This window comes from Onychomys torridus, chromosome 7, assembly GCF_903995425.1.
Source record: "Onychomys torridus chromosome 7, mOncTor1.1, whole genome shotgun sequence".
In the NCBI taxonomy this organism is placed as follows: Eukaryota; Metazoa; Chordata; class Mammalia; order Rodentia; family Cricetidae; genus Onychomys; species Onychomys torridus.
Window position 1 is genome coordinate 94,744,320 of NC_050449.1, and position 17,344 is coordinate 94,761,663.

The following is a 17,344-nucleotide window of genomic DNA, read 5'->3' on the forward strand; positions in this document are numbered from 1 at the left end:
CTCAGAACCTTCTGCCTGGACAGCAAGTCCTTTAGCCATCTCCTCAGCCCCTCAATCAGTATTTGGAAAGAGACAATTTGAAGCTATGTAAAAATAAACAACAAAAAACTCTGCTCTTTTCACCAGGCCCTCCTCAGGTTTTAATATCCACTTATATTTTTTTCATCAGAAATAATCATTGATTGATAATTTCCAACTAATAAATTTCTAGTAATATTTTAATAATGTTCTTTTTAGTATAAGGTAGCACTTTCTTATCCTATCAATATGAACTCAATAGCCTTATATTATTGATCATATTAGGTGAGTTATAATCTGCTAATGTCATCTTGTATTTTATATTTTAAGGTTTAAATTATCTAAGTTTAGACATTAGAAGATGCTTAAAGCTGGATATTTTGGATTTTTTGACACATCATTACTTGAATGTTTTCTCACTTTTACACACACACACACACACACACACACACACACACACACAGTGTGCTGACTCATCTCATTTTCCCTGCTGAGACTCTGGAAGGGGCCATGTCTCTAATGAGTCCTGGTTGCTTGAAGTGGGGTAGATAAAATTAATCAAAATCTGAGAGCCAGATGTACTCTTCCTGCATGGATGTCTCTGTTTCCAGGAACCCCCAACCCTACTTATTTGTCTGTCTCACAGTTCACACAAATATGTCTGCTCAAGCTCAACACTGCACAATCCATTCTGGCTTTTATGCTTTCCATGTGTGCACTGTAGCAGGAATTCTAATTGGTCTCAATAATAAAAACCCAGAGCCAGATATCAGGGCAAATGCTGAAAGATCAGTCTTTACTAGCCAGCCACTAGAGAGACTTCTTACTTTCAGGACCTCTCAGCTGAAAGGGACTGGGCTCCTACCTCCTCCCACTCTATACTCTTCTCTCTGCCCAGCCATATCACTTCCAGTATCCACCTCCAAAGGGCTGGGATCAAAGGTGTGTGCCACCACTGCCTGGCTCTGTCTTTCTTTTAGACTGGATCAATCTTGTGTAGCCTAGGGTGGCCTTGACTCACAGAGATCTGTCTGCCTCTGTCTCTCAAGTGCTGGGATTTAAGGTGTGTGCCACCACTGCCTGGCCTCTATGACTAACTAGTGGCTTAGCTCTGCACTCTGATTTTCAGTAGAGCTTTATTTGTTAGATCACAAACGAAATATCACCACAGTGTACCACTCTCCCCATAGTTCTTATACCCAATGTAGTTTTTAATCACTCACTGGAGTAGGGGTGCCCTCACACACAATCTCTACCAGCTTATGATAGCTACCTTTGTTGACCCTGACAAGGAGTGTTTTGGTGAAAAAAAAGTAAAGAGAAAACCAAGGAAGTATGGATTTTTTTAAAAAATATGATAACAGAGGAGTGGAAGAAACTAAAAGGCAAAGGCACATGGGGGAGGGAAGTGAAGTTATTTTTCTCAAAGACAAATCTATCACCTTTAATCCAGGTGTACAGATCTATATGCACAGCATATACACATGCGATCCCGAGTTGGATGATATTTGGAGGCAGGCTTTTAGGAAATAAATATGGTTAGAATTAACCATGAAGATGCAGACCCCATGATGGATTAATAACCTTATGTTTATAAGATTATTTTGATATTCAGATTTTAGGAGAGGTATGAGCACTCTCTATCTCTCTAATGCACATACCCAGATATTCAAGGACATTATTAAGAGGAAGTTCCCTACCAAGAGCCTAACTGGACTGTTGTTATCTTGACTTGAGACACTCTAGCTTCCAGAACCAAGAGGAATGAATGTTTCTTGTTTAAGCTATCCAGCTAGGGGCGTTTCATTTCACAGCCCAAGTTGACTTCTTCTTCCAATCTGTTGGAACATCATCATCTCCTCCTCTGGTAGTCCTTTTAATCCCCCTAGATACCATCAGAACATTGTGTTGTTTACTGTTTTCTTCATGCTCTTGCAGTAGATAGCTGTGCTGTCACTGAGTACGTGTCTGATGAACGCCCATGTTGTCACTAAACTCTATGCATTGTGAAGCAGTAGTATCTCTTTTGATCCTGATTATATGCTTATGTGATACAGTACTGACACATAAAAGACATTCAATAAATGTTTATCCTTTGAATAAACTGTTTGTATTTTTAAAGCATAATCTATTCAATCAAAAAATATGTTTGTTTCTATTTCTACAGAAAGGCAAACAGAAGAAATGCCATGGGAAATACAATGAGTCAAGCGAACATACAACCAATGCTCCTGAAGACTCTGAGGTCCAGAGTCAACAGACCTTGTCATATAGAGGAATCATCTTTAAAATCCCTGCAGACAATCTAAGCAATGTGTATGCTTAAATCATGTGGGAAGTTTTCCCTAAGAAACTTCTCCTGTAAGGTAGATGTAAGTTTTGTATTTGACTCCATCACTACTTAAGTGACCCAGGAGCATTAAAGTGTAAGTTCTTCCAAAGGCAGGCTGAGCTCCACTCAAAGATCAGCTGTGAATACAAACACATGTTGTGTGTGTTTTGACCTAGACAAGGGAATTTTAAATGTCACTTAAAAGAAAGGAAATTTAAGACTAATCTGAAAAATGTCTTTAAAAGAAGGATGGGGGTTGGGGATTTAGCTCAGTGGTAGAGCACTTTCCTAGCAAGTGCAAGGCCCTGGGTTTGATCCTCGGCTCTGGATAAAAAAAGAAATTGAACTTTGCCAGGTGGTGGTGGCACACGCCTTTAATCCCAGCACTTGGGAGGCAGAGACAGGCAGATCTCTGTGAGTTCGAGGCCAGTCTGGGCTACCAAGTGAGTTCCAGGAAAGGCACAAAGCTACACAGAGAAACCCTGTCTTGAAAAACCAAAAAAAAAAAAAAAAAAAAAAAAAAAAAGGATGGAAGACAATTTGTTCCTTCCAAATAGTAAGACTTTCATTAAAATTTTGTTATATGATATTTGCTCAAGTCATGATGACACAATGTCTTAGAAATAAAGCATATATTGAATGACTGGCATAATTGTTCACCTTGACTAAGCTAAGTAAGAAGTGACTTTCCAAATCCATATTTAAAAAGACATTTCAGAATACTCCTGGTGTCTGTCAACAAAATGATGGGAAAATAAACAACCGACTCATTAGGAATTAACTCCTATTACACATAGCAAGAAGAGTGATTCTCTCAAACATGATGCAAAGGGAAAACAGCCAGATATCCAGGAGTATGCCCTGTATGTTCCATTTCTACGAAGGTCCAGATTGACTGTGAAGTACTGATACATACATGCATACATACATATATATATATATATACACACATATTAGCATTTGAAAAACCCAGAGCAGTGGTTGTATCGAGTGTGTTTGGCAGGTGGGGGTTCACTAGAAGCATGGCACATGGGGGAGCCTCAGGGTGATGACTAGACTCGTTATCTTGCTGGAAGTTTGAGTGATACAGCTTTATACATCTGTTGAAATCCCAAATTTAAGATGTGCACACCATTGTGTGCAGAAACAAAAGGTAAGTGTAAACAAAAATGACACCACACAGAGGTACAGGCTAGAGTTAGATGGTGAAGCACACATAGCAAGATACTCCTTCCAGGATCTACAAGGGATCTATATGAAAATTCTTGGTCAAATTCCTTAAATTCTATGTATGTCTGAAAATTTTCTGAAAACATGTGTTAAAATATTTCAGGTGTGCTAAATATTTACATATAGCACAAACATCAACACAATGCAATTGTACTGAAAACTCTAAAAAATATTTCATAATTTTGTGTGAGAACTTTAAAAGTAAACCAGAATCCTAAGAAGATATAGAAGAAAAGATAGATATTTTTGACTACCTGAATCTCAGTGACTTTGCAAACCAGACAATGCCACATGCAATTAAAAAACCAACATGTGGGAATCCAACTGTGTCATATACCATAAAGAGGTAACATTCCCAACATAAACACCAGGAAAAGACCCAGTGAAAAAAAATTAGGTAAAGACATAATGGAAGAGAGAAAAATGAGTTCTGGCAATTGTATAAAAATGCTAATTAAAACAAAATGAGGTGGCCATATTTTGCTATTGAATTAGCATAATTTCAAAGATTGGTAACCTCCAGTACTGCTCAGGATGTTAGATGATCAACACCCTCCCAGGAGAGTATGAATATTCACTAAGCTTTGGAAAGTCAGTCTGGAAGTAAAAAAAAATCCCATGGGGCACAGAAGAATTCAGAGAAACAAGTATAGTGTGGTCATAGGAAAATGTGGAAGGAGACACATCTAACTTAGATGATGCTTTCAGGAAGAGGTTGTAGCGCTTTGGCCTGAGTGTCAAATTTGGCTACTCTCATGTGTATAGCTCAGAACGATGTTTATCACTTTTCAAAGGGTCAAACTACAAATAGTCACATAATTCTTTAGAAAATTCTCCGTTTTGCTTTCTTGGCCAACAAAGCCTAAAATACTAGCCCGATGACTCTTTAAGGAAAAGGTTATGGACTCCTACTATGGGGGAGTCATCATTCATTCATTATTTTTTGTGCTTGTTTCTCTGTATTATTTTAATTTGTACATTTCATTTGAGGTATAAAGAAGATAGATAGGGGTTTGGGGATTTAGCTCAGTGGTAAAGCGCTTGCCTAGTAAGAGCAAGGCCCTGGGTTCAATCCTCAGCTCCAAAAAAAAAAAAAAAAAAAAAGATAGATAGGGAGGCAAGAAAAGATATTGCTGGATCATGACTATAAGCAGAAAATGAAGACACTAGCTAGACACTCACTGTAGCAGTCTAGACCAAAGAGAGAGGAGCCTTATAAGGTCAGGGGGCAGTGGAAGGAAGAATGGGGACAGGTTTTCTAGGAGTAACAGAGGATCAGGCTGGAATATTGAGACATGGGAGGAAACCAATGGTGAGTCTTCTATTTCAGTCTCTAGTTAAATAGAGCCAGCCATGGAGATGGAGCGATGGGAAGGTTACATTGGAGAGGAAAGCCAGAACTCTATTTTGAATCTATTATGCTTCCAAGAGGAACTGCGTGAAGGAGGCAGTGGGATAGAGATTAGAGCTACTCAGGATGTGGAGGGGGAGGCTGAGAGGAGATCAGATTTCAGCACCCAGTATGGAACTTGTAATTAAAGCCCCCTGGATGCAAGATATGAAACAGAACCAGATTCTGATGATGCAACGGCCAGCTCAACTGGGAACCAGCAGTTCCAACTTTGCCTAGAGCTGCTTCCTGTTGAAAGATGTCTCTGATGCCACTCTCTCTTGTCTGGTTCTCTAAACTCATCTGCTTCAAATTTTTCTTGCCACTGGCTAAGGCACACTGTGGCTTCCAAGTAGACACCGGCTCTTTCTGGAAAGCTAAGGTTAAATCCTTGCCCAGATGCTGGCTGCTACTATTCGTACTGAAGGGATGGGATGCCCAGCACCTATCTCCCTAAGTGAGGAAAAAAATCTCAGCCACAAGTCCTGAGATACCTTCAGCCATCACTGACTCATGCCATACTTTCTCTGAGTGGGCTAAAGACTCACCAAGGAGCTGGTGTAGGTGGGATCTGAGGTGTCATCCTGGAGGTAGCGAGAGAGGCCAAAGTCAGACACTTTGCACACCAGGTTGCTGTTGACCAGAATATTCCTAGCAGCCAAGTCCCTGTGCACATAATTCATCTCAGATAGGTACTTCATGCCAGCAGCAATGCCCCTCAGCATCCCAACAAGCTGGATCACGGTGAACTGTCCATCATTTTGCTGTGATAAGACAAAAAGGAGATCAGGATCAAGATGGGCTTCAGTGGCTAAACTGGTGCCTAGACAGCATGGCCGATGGGTTGTCAGCCCTCTGTCAGCACCCAGCATTCAGTTCCCAGTTGCTTCTTCCGGCTCCTCCCTCCTCCTCATCTCTTTCCTTGAATACTCTGCTCTCTTCTTGCCAAGCCCTGTCGATTTCATCTCCAAATTACATCTCAAACTGTCCACTCTTCTCCCTTTCCACTGCCACCATTCCAAACAAGTCATTGCCATCCATCACCTGAAACAGCCTCCTGCACCTGCCCCCCTACAATCCATTCTCTCCATGGCAGCCAGGGCCATCTTTTCAAGACATAAATCAGCCCATGTCACTCCCTGGCTTAAACTCTCTAATAGCTTCCTATTGCATTAAGGAAAGGCTCCCAACTCTTCAGTATAGCTTAGGAGACCCTAGGGACCAGCTACTGCCTGGCCTTAGGCTCTGGACTCACACACTCATGCTGTATGAAGCCACAGGGACTGGAGAACTCTAGATTCTTTCCAAGGCAAGTCCTACTTGTCCTGGATCTTCATAAGTACCATTCTTCTGTTTCTTTCTCTCTCAGCCCATCTCTATGTACATTCTGTTCTCTGCTTAACTGTCTCCTATCAAAGATGTCATCCTTATGATTCCCCCTTCCTCAAATGGAATTAGCATTCTCTGAACATTATTTTCAGATGTGTTACTGTGTTGCCTTATATTTTACAAGTTTGAATTTTGTGGATGTGTACATAACCTTCTGTCTTTGCTGTTTGATTATAAATCTTTGAGCACAAGAACTCCCATCTCTCAAGGTCCCTATAGTATTTTCAGTGTTGAAAATTTTACAAAAAATAGAAGAAAAGTCCCATACCTTAAAAAACATATTTAGTTGAGTGACCAGCATCTCTTGCTATTTCCCAAACTCAAAGTCTCAGTCACATTCTTTGAATTTTCTGAGCTGGCAAGCTTTACTTTGTGTAACCAAGATCACCTCAAAGGGGTCAGTGGGGGCCAAAGCTCACACACAGTGTCTGGTACCTGGAACCCTGCTAGTATCCCTCACCATGCCAGGCTATGTTACTGTTCTCTTCCATCACTGGTAGACTTAGTTTCTAGCACTAATGCCCCCTCCCCATTAGACAGATTTTCCAACAAATAAAATGTGTCTTCTTGCCACACATAAGCTCCTGGGTCTTGCCTCTGCAGACAATGGTTAAATCAGTGGGCCCAGAGCCATATTCCCAGGAACTTCCCATCCTATTTAGTTCAGCCTCAGTTTCTCTCCAAAGGGTAGTAAGTTGTATCCATATCAATTAGCATGCCCTAAACATCAGAATGCTATGACTGGAGGAGAGATGGGAGGAGGCAGAGCACCTGAGGTCTAGTCTAGTAATTGTTGAACACACATACTAGGTAAGCCACATTCTCTGCTCCAGAAGTCCACATGTGAAATCCACAAAGCATACACAATGAGAGGAGCCCCTTTGTACTGAACATCTAATGGGTAGATTATGCAACACACACACCTATTATCTCATTTCAAATAGATGGGTATGCCATTTCTGCACATACAACAATGACTATCCCTTCTTCAGAATCCACCAGTGGCCAATGATCCTATGGGGAAGGTGTACTGGTTGGTTTTTATCAACTTGATACAAACCTAGACATCAGAGGGAATTTTTTCCATCATACTGACCTGTGGGCATGACTGTAGGAGACATTTTCTTGATTAATGATTAATGTGGGAGGCCCCATCCCACTGTGGGCGCTGTCACCACTGGACAGGTGGTCCTGGCTAGCATAAGAAAGCAGGCTGAGCAAGCCATGGAGGACGAGGCAGTAAGCAGCTCCCCTCCAGGGTTCCTGCTTCTGCTCCTTCTGGAATGCCTGCCTGGATTCCCACTATGAAGGAACACAACCTTTTAGATGAAGCAAGCCTTGTCCTCTCCAAGTTGCTTTGGGTCAGTACTTTAGCACAGAAACCGAGAAGAAAACTAGGGCATGCCCCACGGGCCAGGCTGCTCCCAACTCAATTCTTACCCACCGCCCAACCTGCCCAGAATGCTTTTTCTGTGACATTTTCTTCTAAGGACCTAAAATAAAAGCACAGCACTGCTCTGTGGAAAGACTGGCTGATATGCCCATCTGGGAAGGATGAATGTACCAGGGATGATTCAAATCCTCCTCCCAAGTGAATGTCCATCAGCACCCTTTCCAGAAGCCAGCTGGCCTTTCAGGAACACCCCGCATTTTCCCTAAGCACATCTCTGGGAGATTTGCCTCCTCAGAAAGTCCCCATGCAACTTCTGTAGATTATAAAAATGCATCCCAGTTTCAAGTCATGTGCGCTGAATTTTTTTTAATTCCATTTTTCATTTCTTCTTCTTAAGTGTAGGTGACATTCTAGTGAAAAATTGATATCTCGCTAAAGATTTCATTCTGGAGAGGGACAGTGGCGCTTAAAAACAATGGGAAGGCTGCTGGCAAGGCATCCATACTTTTGCTTTAATTCACTGCAGCCTCCTGGGTTTGCCTTATGTCTAAATTTAGACCAGACATCACACTAGTTTCCAAGGTTAACAGAGGCCAGAAGTGGTTAAAAAGTTGGGTGTCTGGACCCAAACGGATATAATTTGGACCCAGGCTCTGCCATTCACTGGCGAGCAAGTGATTTAGCCTCCAGAGTGGTGATCCTCCATACCTGAAACTTAAGGAGCACAGTGTCATCTCTTTCTGGACTCTGTGGGGGGGTTAAACGAGTTCACAGGTCGGTTGCCTTCATTTGGGACCCTGTGATGCTCTGATGTCAGCAGTGATGATTGCACCCAGGAGTCAGGCCATCCTTTCCTCCCAGTCACCTCCTCCATGGACCTCAAGTGTTCTCATTGAGGGAGACCTGGATCCAGTTCAAGGTTCCTCATGTTTTCCTGAGTGTGTGAGAGACACTCTAGGGTCATCACTCAAAGGAAGTCCAGGCCAATGGGCATTCTAAGCTTGACATACAAAGAGTCAATACTGGTAACAGTCCCCTGCTGCAAACCCAGTGGTGATAATGGATGAAGAAGACTTAATGACACATGCTTGAAATCTGATCAATTCTTACATACCAGCTTCTTCCATTACTTGGCTTACAAATGGCAAATCATACCTCACAGAATATGATCAGAGCCTTCAAACTGGCCCTGGGCAGAAGGAAAGGCAAGCAATATTGTATTGTTTTCATAGATAAGATAAAGGAAGTCCAGAAGATCTACGTGAACAGACTGAAATCACTCTGTGTGAGTTTGTTTCATAACAGAAGTCTAAATCCAGAGTGGTAAATTACTTCTGTGCTGACATTCCATCTCTGATCCTTCAGTAATGGCTGCCTTCAGTGGTGTATGGAGGAAAAGGCTGTGGGAGCTTCTTCGGGAGAAAAGCTACCTGTGACTAATGATGCTGCTGTTATCTGGTCTTTGAACTCCTGTCCTGTACCTCATTCCCTGGAATATGCTGAGTCTTCAACAGGCAACATATTTTCCTTAGGTGCTGCGGGGTAAACATATCTCTACAGGAAGGGTCCTTACTGTTGAATTTACTATCTTGGTAAAACCTAAGGGTATAAACATACTATGTTTCCCCTGATGTGTCCAACTTTTTGCTCAATTTACTGGAAGGGTGCATGTATGGAGGTCAAAGGACACCTTGATCCTCTCTACTAGGTGGATTCTGGGGCTTGGACTCTGGTGGTTAAGCTGGTAGCAAGCTCCTTTACCCAGTGAGCCATCTCATGACCCCTGGGAAATTGTTTTGAGAGGCAAGTATTATCCCTTAAATTATATAGCATGGTTGGCCACAGGCTTTATAACTGTAGAGATAAGAATAGCAACATGGAAAATCAGCAAAGCAGAACATGCACCACCTGGTTTCAGGGCGACTTTGGGAAGCAACGGGCTCCATGCTGAGCCCATGAAAACAACCATGGTACAGTGAGGAGATGCCGGCCTGGCTGGAATGGTTTAAACTTGCTTCTCATTCTGAAGTGCCTTCTACTGAAATTGCTTTCCTGAAAATGCATGGAGCCACTTGCCCGTCCTCATATCAGACAGGGAGGATTTAGGTATTTCCACTTTCATTGACAAATCCACTTCAGGAAATGAAACCCTTATTTGATTTGTTTGAAGAGAATGAATCATAGATTTTTTTTTTTTAACTAAAAGAGAACTTTCAAGCTTATCCAACTCAATGCCTTTAGTTTATAGATTGGAAAATTGAGTTAAGGGACTCGCTCCAGGCCACAGGGTGACTCATAGCAGAAGTCAAGCCAGGGCCTCAGTCTCAGGACTTCCAATCTGATATTCTCTCCCTAGTTGCTTCCTTCTAGCTTCAGACCACGAACGAGCTTCCCTGATAAAAAGGATTTCATTTGACACCATTCACTGACTTCCAAGAGTCTTACAGTTGTGACTATCTCTGAATGAACCAACAGTGACCACAGGATTCTATTTTGGAGCTTTTGAAAAGACATGGATTGGAGTTTCAGGGATGGTTCTGAAGATCAGGGAAGAGCCATCAGGAGGGTGATATTAGAATTTGGTACCAAGAATGATCTCTTCCATTTAAAACAATTAGCAATTTGGAACCACCTCTTGGGTGTTTCCAATCCTTCTAGAAGATGGTAATTCCAAGTTCTGCAATGACAAGAATGGAGAATGGAAAAAGATGAGGTGTGGATCTCTGAGGCTCTGACCCACGGCCAGACTGGGAGGCTTCTCAAAGCTTCCAAGTCCAGGACTGGAGGAAAGCAAACATTTGTACAATTTAAGGACTAATTCTTTTTCTTTCTTCTTTGAATGGTGGTCCTAAAATTATCCTCCTTCCCAGAAGACGGACCCTGTAGAACTGAACTGATGACCTATTTTTTCAATTTTACCATGTAGCAGATACATCAATTAATGTTGCTATGCTCTAGGGTTCAGTAGTAAGGCTGAAATTAGATTTATAGATTACCTGCCTCCACAAGGTGTGAACAGTCAGAAACACTGCATTTCCCGGCTGCTCTTGGCGCTGCCTGCTCTTGGCACCCCTTTCCAGTTGCGCCTTGCCTCTGTTTTCCTGTGTTCCTCTCTTGCCCCTAGGTTTCCTCCCACGGTGCATAGGTGCATACAGTTTCATTGTCATGAAAAGCCCCAGTGCCCAACAAGTCTATGTGTTCTGGGCCTCAGGTGGAAAATGCTCTGTCTGGGAGGAGGAACAAGGTAGGGCGCTTCTCAGAGGCTCCCGGGGGATGACTCTCCCTGTCCTACAAGTGACCTTGAGAGGGACTCTGATTCTTTCAACCATGTGGTGACATTCTCTAAAGTAGAATCAAGTGACACCAAGGAATCACTCTGGAGAGGGTCTTGAGGCTGGTCCAGAAAATTCTTGCCTTTCTATTCACATACGTTTCACTGTCTCCACAAGATCTCTGATCATAAATGGGAAAGCACAAGAGTGTGCCTTGCTCTCATGTGTCTACAAGAGAATGAGATGCCATGGGCACACAGCATTTCTAGAACTCTCTTCCACTCTCTAGAAATAATTGTGCATAGTTTTCATTCTGCCAGAATTTACCATGGCTCATTGTGCTAGGCACTAGAGTTTCAAAACAGAGATGCAACCATTCCATCAAGGAGGCATGTACTACAGCAATTTCTCCATTCCCACTTCTTCAACAACACGTCCCCCAACTACCAGCTTAGGCAACAAGTATGTGCTGCCCTGAAAAGGCAGCTTCAGTGGTGTGAAAGTACAGCTTCCAATCAAGTCCCACTGCCATGCCCGCCCTTCTCCTGGGAGTGGGAAGGACCTTGTAGCTGCTGTAGTTTGTGAAATAGCCCATGTTCACTTTCTGAACATACCAAGCTGTTTCCCAGTTCACCATCCACCTCCCCACTGGTCTTTGAGACTCCCCATGTCCTAGTCTCAGAGAAGTTCTCCCTCTCTTTGATACCTCTGCTGACATCCCCAGGAAGACTCTGTAACATCTCTGTCCTTCACTCATAGAAACAAAGTGGTACACAAGCAGGTAACAACTGGTAGCTTTGAACATGCAGGTTTGAGGCAGGGACTGCCTCTATGGTGAGTTGTATTCTGTCCAATGGCTATAGCAAGATCTCTCTCTCTCTCTCTGTCTCTCTGTCTCTGTCTCTGTCTCTGTCTCTCTCTCTCTCTCTCTCTCTCTCTCTCTCTCTCTCCTGTGTGTGTGTGTGTGTGTGTGTGTGTGTGTGTGTGTGTGTGTGCGTGCGTGTGTGTGTGTGTGTGTGTGTGTGTGTGTACCTGTGGGAGCCAGAAATCAACACTGAGTGGCTCCCACAATCACTTTCCACCTTATTTTTTAAGACAAGGCTTCTCATCAAGCTCAATGTTTCAGTTAGACTAGATAGCCAGTGAGTCCTTATAATGCACATGTTTCCTTTTCCCCATCCCAAACCTAGTACTGGTGTTACAGATAGTTGTCAATCCATCTCTTTATGTGGGTGCTTGGGATTTGAACTCAGGTCCTCATCCTTATGCAAGCAAGTACTTTACAGACTCAGTCATATCCCTAGTCACCTGAGACTAAAATAAAAGATACTGTGCCATTGTCATCCCCAAAACATGAGGACTTCTCTCTTTCCTTGGCTTTTGGTGGGCCTGTTACTGTGTTAAAAGTGATACTATATGATTTCCAAAACACATAAATGGTACAGCCTTTACTGTCTCTTTGAAGGATGCTTGTTTTTTGGACCCAGCTTGTTCCAAAGATGTTTAAGAAGGCCACTAGGAAAGGTATGGCTGATAACCCATTTAACATCCATGTTAACACAAGAGTGAAAGAGACTTCTGACAACTTCAAACCTGAGCTGTTCCATATGACCTACAAGAAACTAGATGCTCCATCCAATGCCCTTGCCTCAGTTGTGGGTCCATGAGTACCGTAAATCATGCTGCTGTGCTGAGTCAGTTGGATCATGGATGATTAATTATAAGGCATTAGAGCTGTATTCTTCTTTTGCATAGGTCTAGTCTTCAGTGTAGGCTTGGCAAGAGCTCTCAACCAATCAATGCTTCAGTATGAATGGATGGTCCTTTGATCAGCAACCACAGCTGCTGACTGAGTGTAGAGACATGCATAGTTTGTTCACCTAAAGTCCTCTATCAGAAGGTTCTGGCCATCCTTTGATGCTGTTCCAACACCCTCTGCTCCTAGACTCACTAGATGTTCCCTCTCAGCCTCTTGGTAAGGCCTGATTGCTGGTCTAGGTTTGCTACCATCCACTCTCCATATGCCTCTGTGATATCCTGCAAAAAAGAGGCTCCATTGTGAACACAGCCTCACGAGAACACGTCCTGACACAGATCCTTCAAAGATCTCTCAACCAGAACACATCCAGGCACCTCCTCTTCTGCTGCATGTTGGATTGGGAGGACACACAATTCTGTATAGAAGCCAGGAAAGACTTCTGGGCAGCCGTGACAGCTTTTCAGATGCCTCTTTGTATGGTAGGAGGCTCAGGGATTTTTCTAGAAGATGGCAACTTGTTTTCTTTCTGACTAGCCAACTGAGGAGAGCTGGCTGTGAGGTTGCCTATGCTGGTGTAGGGCAATAGTAGCCACTAGCATCTGCATGAATCACACTGGGCCATGAAGCCACTGAGTCTCTTCTATCTCAGTCTCAGTAATTCATGAAAATATCAGTGACTGTTCTTTGCTTTCACCATCTTACTCAACCTATAAGCACTTAGTGAGGCCCTCCCCTGTATCATCCTCCCTCTGAGGAGACCTTGGACTCTGCTTTGCTCTTCTCTCTTTTTAAAGAAAATATATTTTTAATCTTAAATATATTTTAATTAGAATATAATTCCATCACTCCCCCCCCCCCCGCCCCATTTCCTTTACTCCCTCCAGCCCCTGCATCTATGGTTCAGGGAACATCATGGAAGAATTGAAAGACAGAAAGATTGTATGAGTTGGAATACCAGTGCGTCTGCTCTGAGACTGCCCCTTAGAAATATAACTGCATAAACAAGACCCAAACAACAATAATATCAAGAGACATGCCAATGAGGAAGAGGGGAAATGTCACTGTGGAGAGTACCGCCCCTACATCAAGAACTATAGACAACTAATGACTCCTGAGAGACGGAGGATTAGCCTCTCCTAAGGATGAGCCCCTGTTTGGTTACCCAGTGCAAAGGCATTCTTCCCTTTCCACAACATATATCTGCTAAACTTGTCAAGATTAAAATCTGCCCACATGGCACCAGTCAGTCCTGAAGGCAAATTATTCTCACAGGACATTTCTCCCCAGGACCTTTGCTCTGAATCCAAAAGTATTAACACTACCCATGCCCCTTAGTGGCTCTTACCCTGAGGAAAGAATCCAAAGCACCGTTCTCCATGAACTCCGTAATGATCATGACAGGCCGACTCTTGGTGACGACACCCTCCAAGCGAATGATGTTGGGATGGTCAAACTGGCCCATGATGCTTGCCTCGCTCAGAAAATCCCGACGCTGTTTCTCTGAATACCCAGCCTTCAGGGTCTTGATGGCCACATAGATTTCCCTCTTGCCTGGCAGTTTCAAACGGCCCTTGTACACCTCTCCAAACTCCCCTGAAACAGCAAGCATGCAATTAGGCTCCTCATCCTTCTCAATCTGTGGAACCACAAGGGGAAGCATCTTATCAAGAACAATGGTGCTCAAGGTAGGATTGTGATTAGAGTGAAGAAATGGAAATTGGATTTTTTTCTATGCAACTGTGATGTCTAGGCTGTAATCAGTTCATAGGAAACACAGAAGGAATACTAAAGTATACTCCTTACATCAGTTCTTAGAAATAGTTTGAGTAGCTGAAGTAGAATCTTAGAACATTTCCAAGTTTGGGTTTTGTCCCACAGTTAATATTGTGTGTGTGTGTGTGTGTGTGTGTGTGTGTGTGTGTGTGTGTGTGTGTCCATCCCAGCTGAATAATTGAAGAGAAATAGTCAATTTCATTTGGGCAGAATCGTGGTTCATTTTTAGCAGAGCTGGGTACACAGATGTCTGGGGGATAGAGGATATGTGGGTTCTTTATTTGATGCTCCCACATTAAATACATTGAACACATGGGTGGCTATTGTGTCCTCCAGAAAACTGGCCTGAAAAGTTAGGAAATGAGCAGGTTTATCCATGAAAGATGAAAGGTTAAGGAAGCAGGATTGGACATGGAGAGCCCCAGTTCACAACAAAACACATCCCAAGCAAACCTGACAAAGTCTCCACCAGCCAAACAGGCAATAACAAGTTCCTGTTCCCAAAATAGCCACCCCTAAAATCCCTGCCAGCCTCAGCCACTGGCTGGGGGCAGCCTGGAGGAGCTAGGCCTCTATGCAGACCCAGAGAGTGCTGCTGAACAGTAAGATATTTATTTCTCCATGCAGGCACAGGCTAAAGACCTCCATTGTTGTGCCATAGTATTTCAAAGTTTTTTTTTTCCAGTAAAATTGCTAAGAGTAAAAACAATTTTGATGACACCATTTCATAGCTGTCTAAAAGAAAAGTCTGTTGAATCCTGCTTAATGTGCTTTCAAAAGTTATTTGATGATTTCACTTGGTTTTGTGACTCCCGGTTCTTTCCTGGAAAGTAGTTAAGTGCCTCCTCCCAAGGCTTCACTGAAATGCATGTCAAAGGCCTGTCAGGAGAAACAGGGCCTTCTGGTGGGTACACTTTCTCTTTTCCTTTAAGCTTCTGAAGGAAAATGATAGGACAAACTGTGAACAATCAGATAAACTACCAGCCACACTGAGGAGACATGTTAACATGTGCTTTAGTCTGGAGTGCCTTTCGCTTTCTTCAACAGACAACACTGGAAGAGAGCTATGCGAAAGGACTTTTATGCAAAACTGCCCTGAATTCTACTGAACATGACAAAATGTGGGGCTGGGTGAGAAGCTGGCTTAAGCACTATTAGGAAGATCTCAGCCCAGACCTAATACTCAGAAAGCTGTCATTTGTAACATTTGGCTTTGACATTGAATCATAGACTACTTTGGTGAATTGCCTGGGGTGGGACTGAAACTCTCTCACATTTAGAGCTTTCATACCTGCGGGGGTACCTGGTGTGTGCCTGGCATGTCAATAAAAGTCAGTGTGTCATATGTATTGTTATTTGTTTAGCCTTTGCCTTGCCCACACTCTGACCATAACTATTGAGATTTTATCACTGCTTCATCCAAAAGAAGCCGAAGCATTGGTGCTTACCACTGTATGTAAAGGAATACTTGTAAGGGCCGACAGGACAGCTCAGTGGGTAAACTGCCTGTGGCTCAAGCAGCAGGAATCTAGCTCAGTTTACCAGCACTTAGATAAAAAAGCCTCCCATGGTGGCACATGCCAGTAGGAATGCTGGGGAGGTGGAGACAGGAGGATTCCCTAGAACTCACTGGCCAACTAGTCTTGTTGAGTTGGTGAGGTCCAGTTTCACAGAGACTCTGCCTCAAAATGTAAGGGATAGTAGTCAAGAAAGATTTCCAGCATCAACCTCTGATCTCCACATGCATACACATAGGTGTACATACCAACATTGTATACCCACTCGCCTCTACCCACACATAAGAATGCTTGTACCACAGCAGATGAATGCTGAATGCCTATGTCAAGGAATGGTTGAAAAACACCATACCCATCTCAGGGAATGTCTAGAAATATTGAAAGTAATGGATGAATGATATATGTTGACTTTAAAAGATGTTCACATTATATTAAGTGAAGGAGAGAAGGGAAGCGAGTTACAGAACATCATTTTCTGTGTGTGCCCATAGGAGATGCATGCCAGTATAAAAGGATAATTGTGAAAAGTACATATCAGATGTATTTTTAACATCATATTATTTTTAAAAATGCTTATATGAGAAGGATGGAGATAGGACACGGGAGTAGAGATTAGTAAACTTGGTTTAGTTAATTTTATGTTGAGTTGCTATAATAAGCATAACTTGAGTAGTTAAAATGCAAAAAAAATTAAAGTCAAACACTAAACAGGGACCTGTTATATATGTGTGTTTCTATATATGTATATGTGTCTCTATATATGTATACGTGCCTACATATATATGCATACATATGTAACAGGCATATATAGTAGAATCCATCCTTCTGGTAAACTAATATTTAGTAACTATGAATATAAATAGTATATTTGAAAAATATGCTAAGTGAATAATATTGGTTAGTATTTCTTCTTGTTGACATAATAAGCTCTAGCTTCATTTAGGAGAAAGGTATAGTTGAGTAGTTATGGGGCACGTATACTACTATTTCTTCTGGGTGGAGTTAGCCCACAAATAATTTTCTATTGGCTAGCTGCTATGGCATAGTTCATTCCGTTCAATCACCATGACATTCCTGCAAATAAAATATCCATTTTATAATAAGCATATGAGTTCCCAAACCAAAAGGAGATACCTAAAGCCTGTTCCCAAACCAGAGAACTGAAAGTCAGAGTTGGGGCTCTGGCCACACCCTTTTCATTTCTTACCATTTGCCACTGAATAAAAAGTTACATTTCAGAGAGCATCCTGCCAGCTTCCAGCTTCCACTAT

At 42.6% G+C, this 17,344-nt stretch overlaps 1 protein-coding gene across 3 annotated transcripts in view; it reads right to left on the bottom strand.

Annotated features, from left to right (window-relative positions):
* Ephb1 (EPH receptor B1) overlaps nucleotides 1–17,344 on the bottom strand; it is a 394,573-nt gene that overhangs the window by 44,450 nt on the left and 332,779 nt on the right. For all 3 annotated transcript variants that reach the window (XM_036192519.1, XM_036192518.1, XM_036192520.1), the window contains exons 11-12: nucleotides 14,129–14,376; nucleotides 5,519–5,734 (exon numbers count right to left, since the gene is read on the bottom strand). In XM_036192519.1, coding sequence (XP_036048412.1) covers nucleotides 5,519–5,734; nucleotides 14,129–14,376 — 464 coding nt within the window. The remainder of the gene's footprint in view (nucleotides 1–5,518; nucleotides 5,735–14,128; nucleotides 14,377–17,344) is intronic.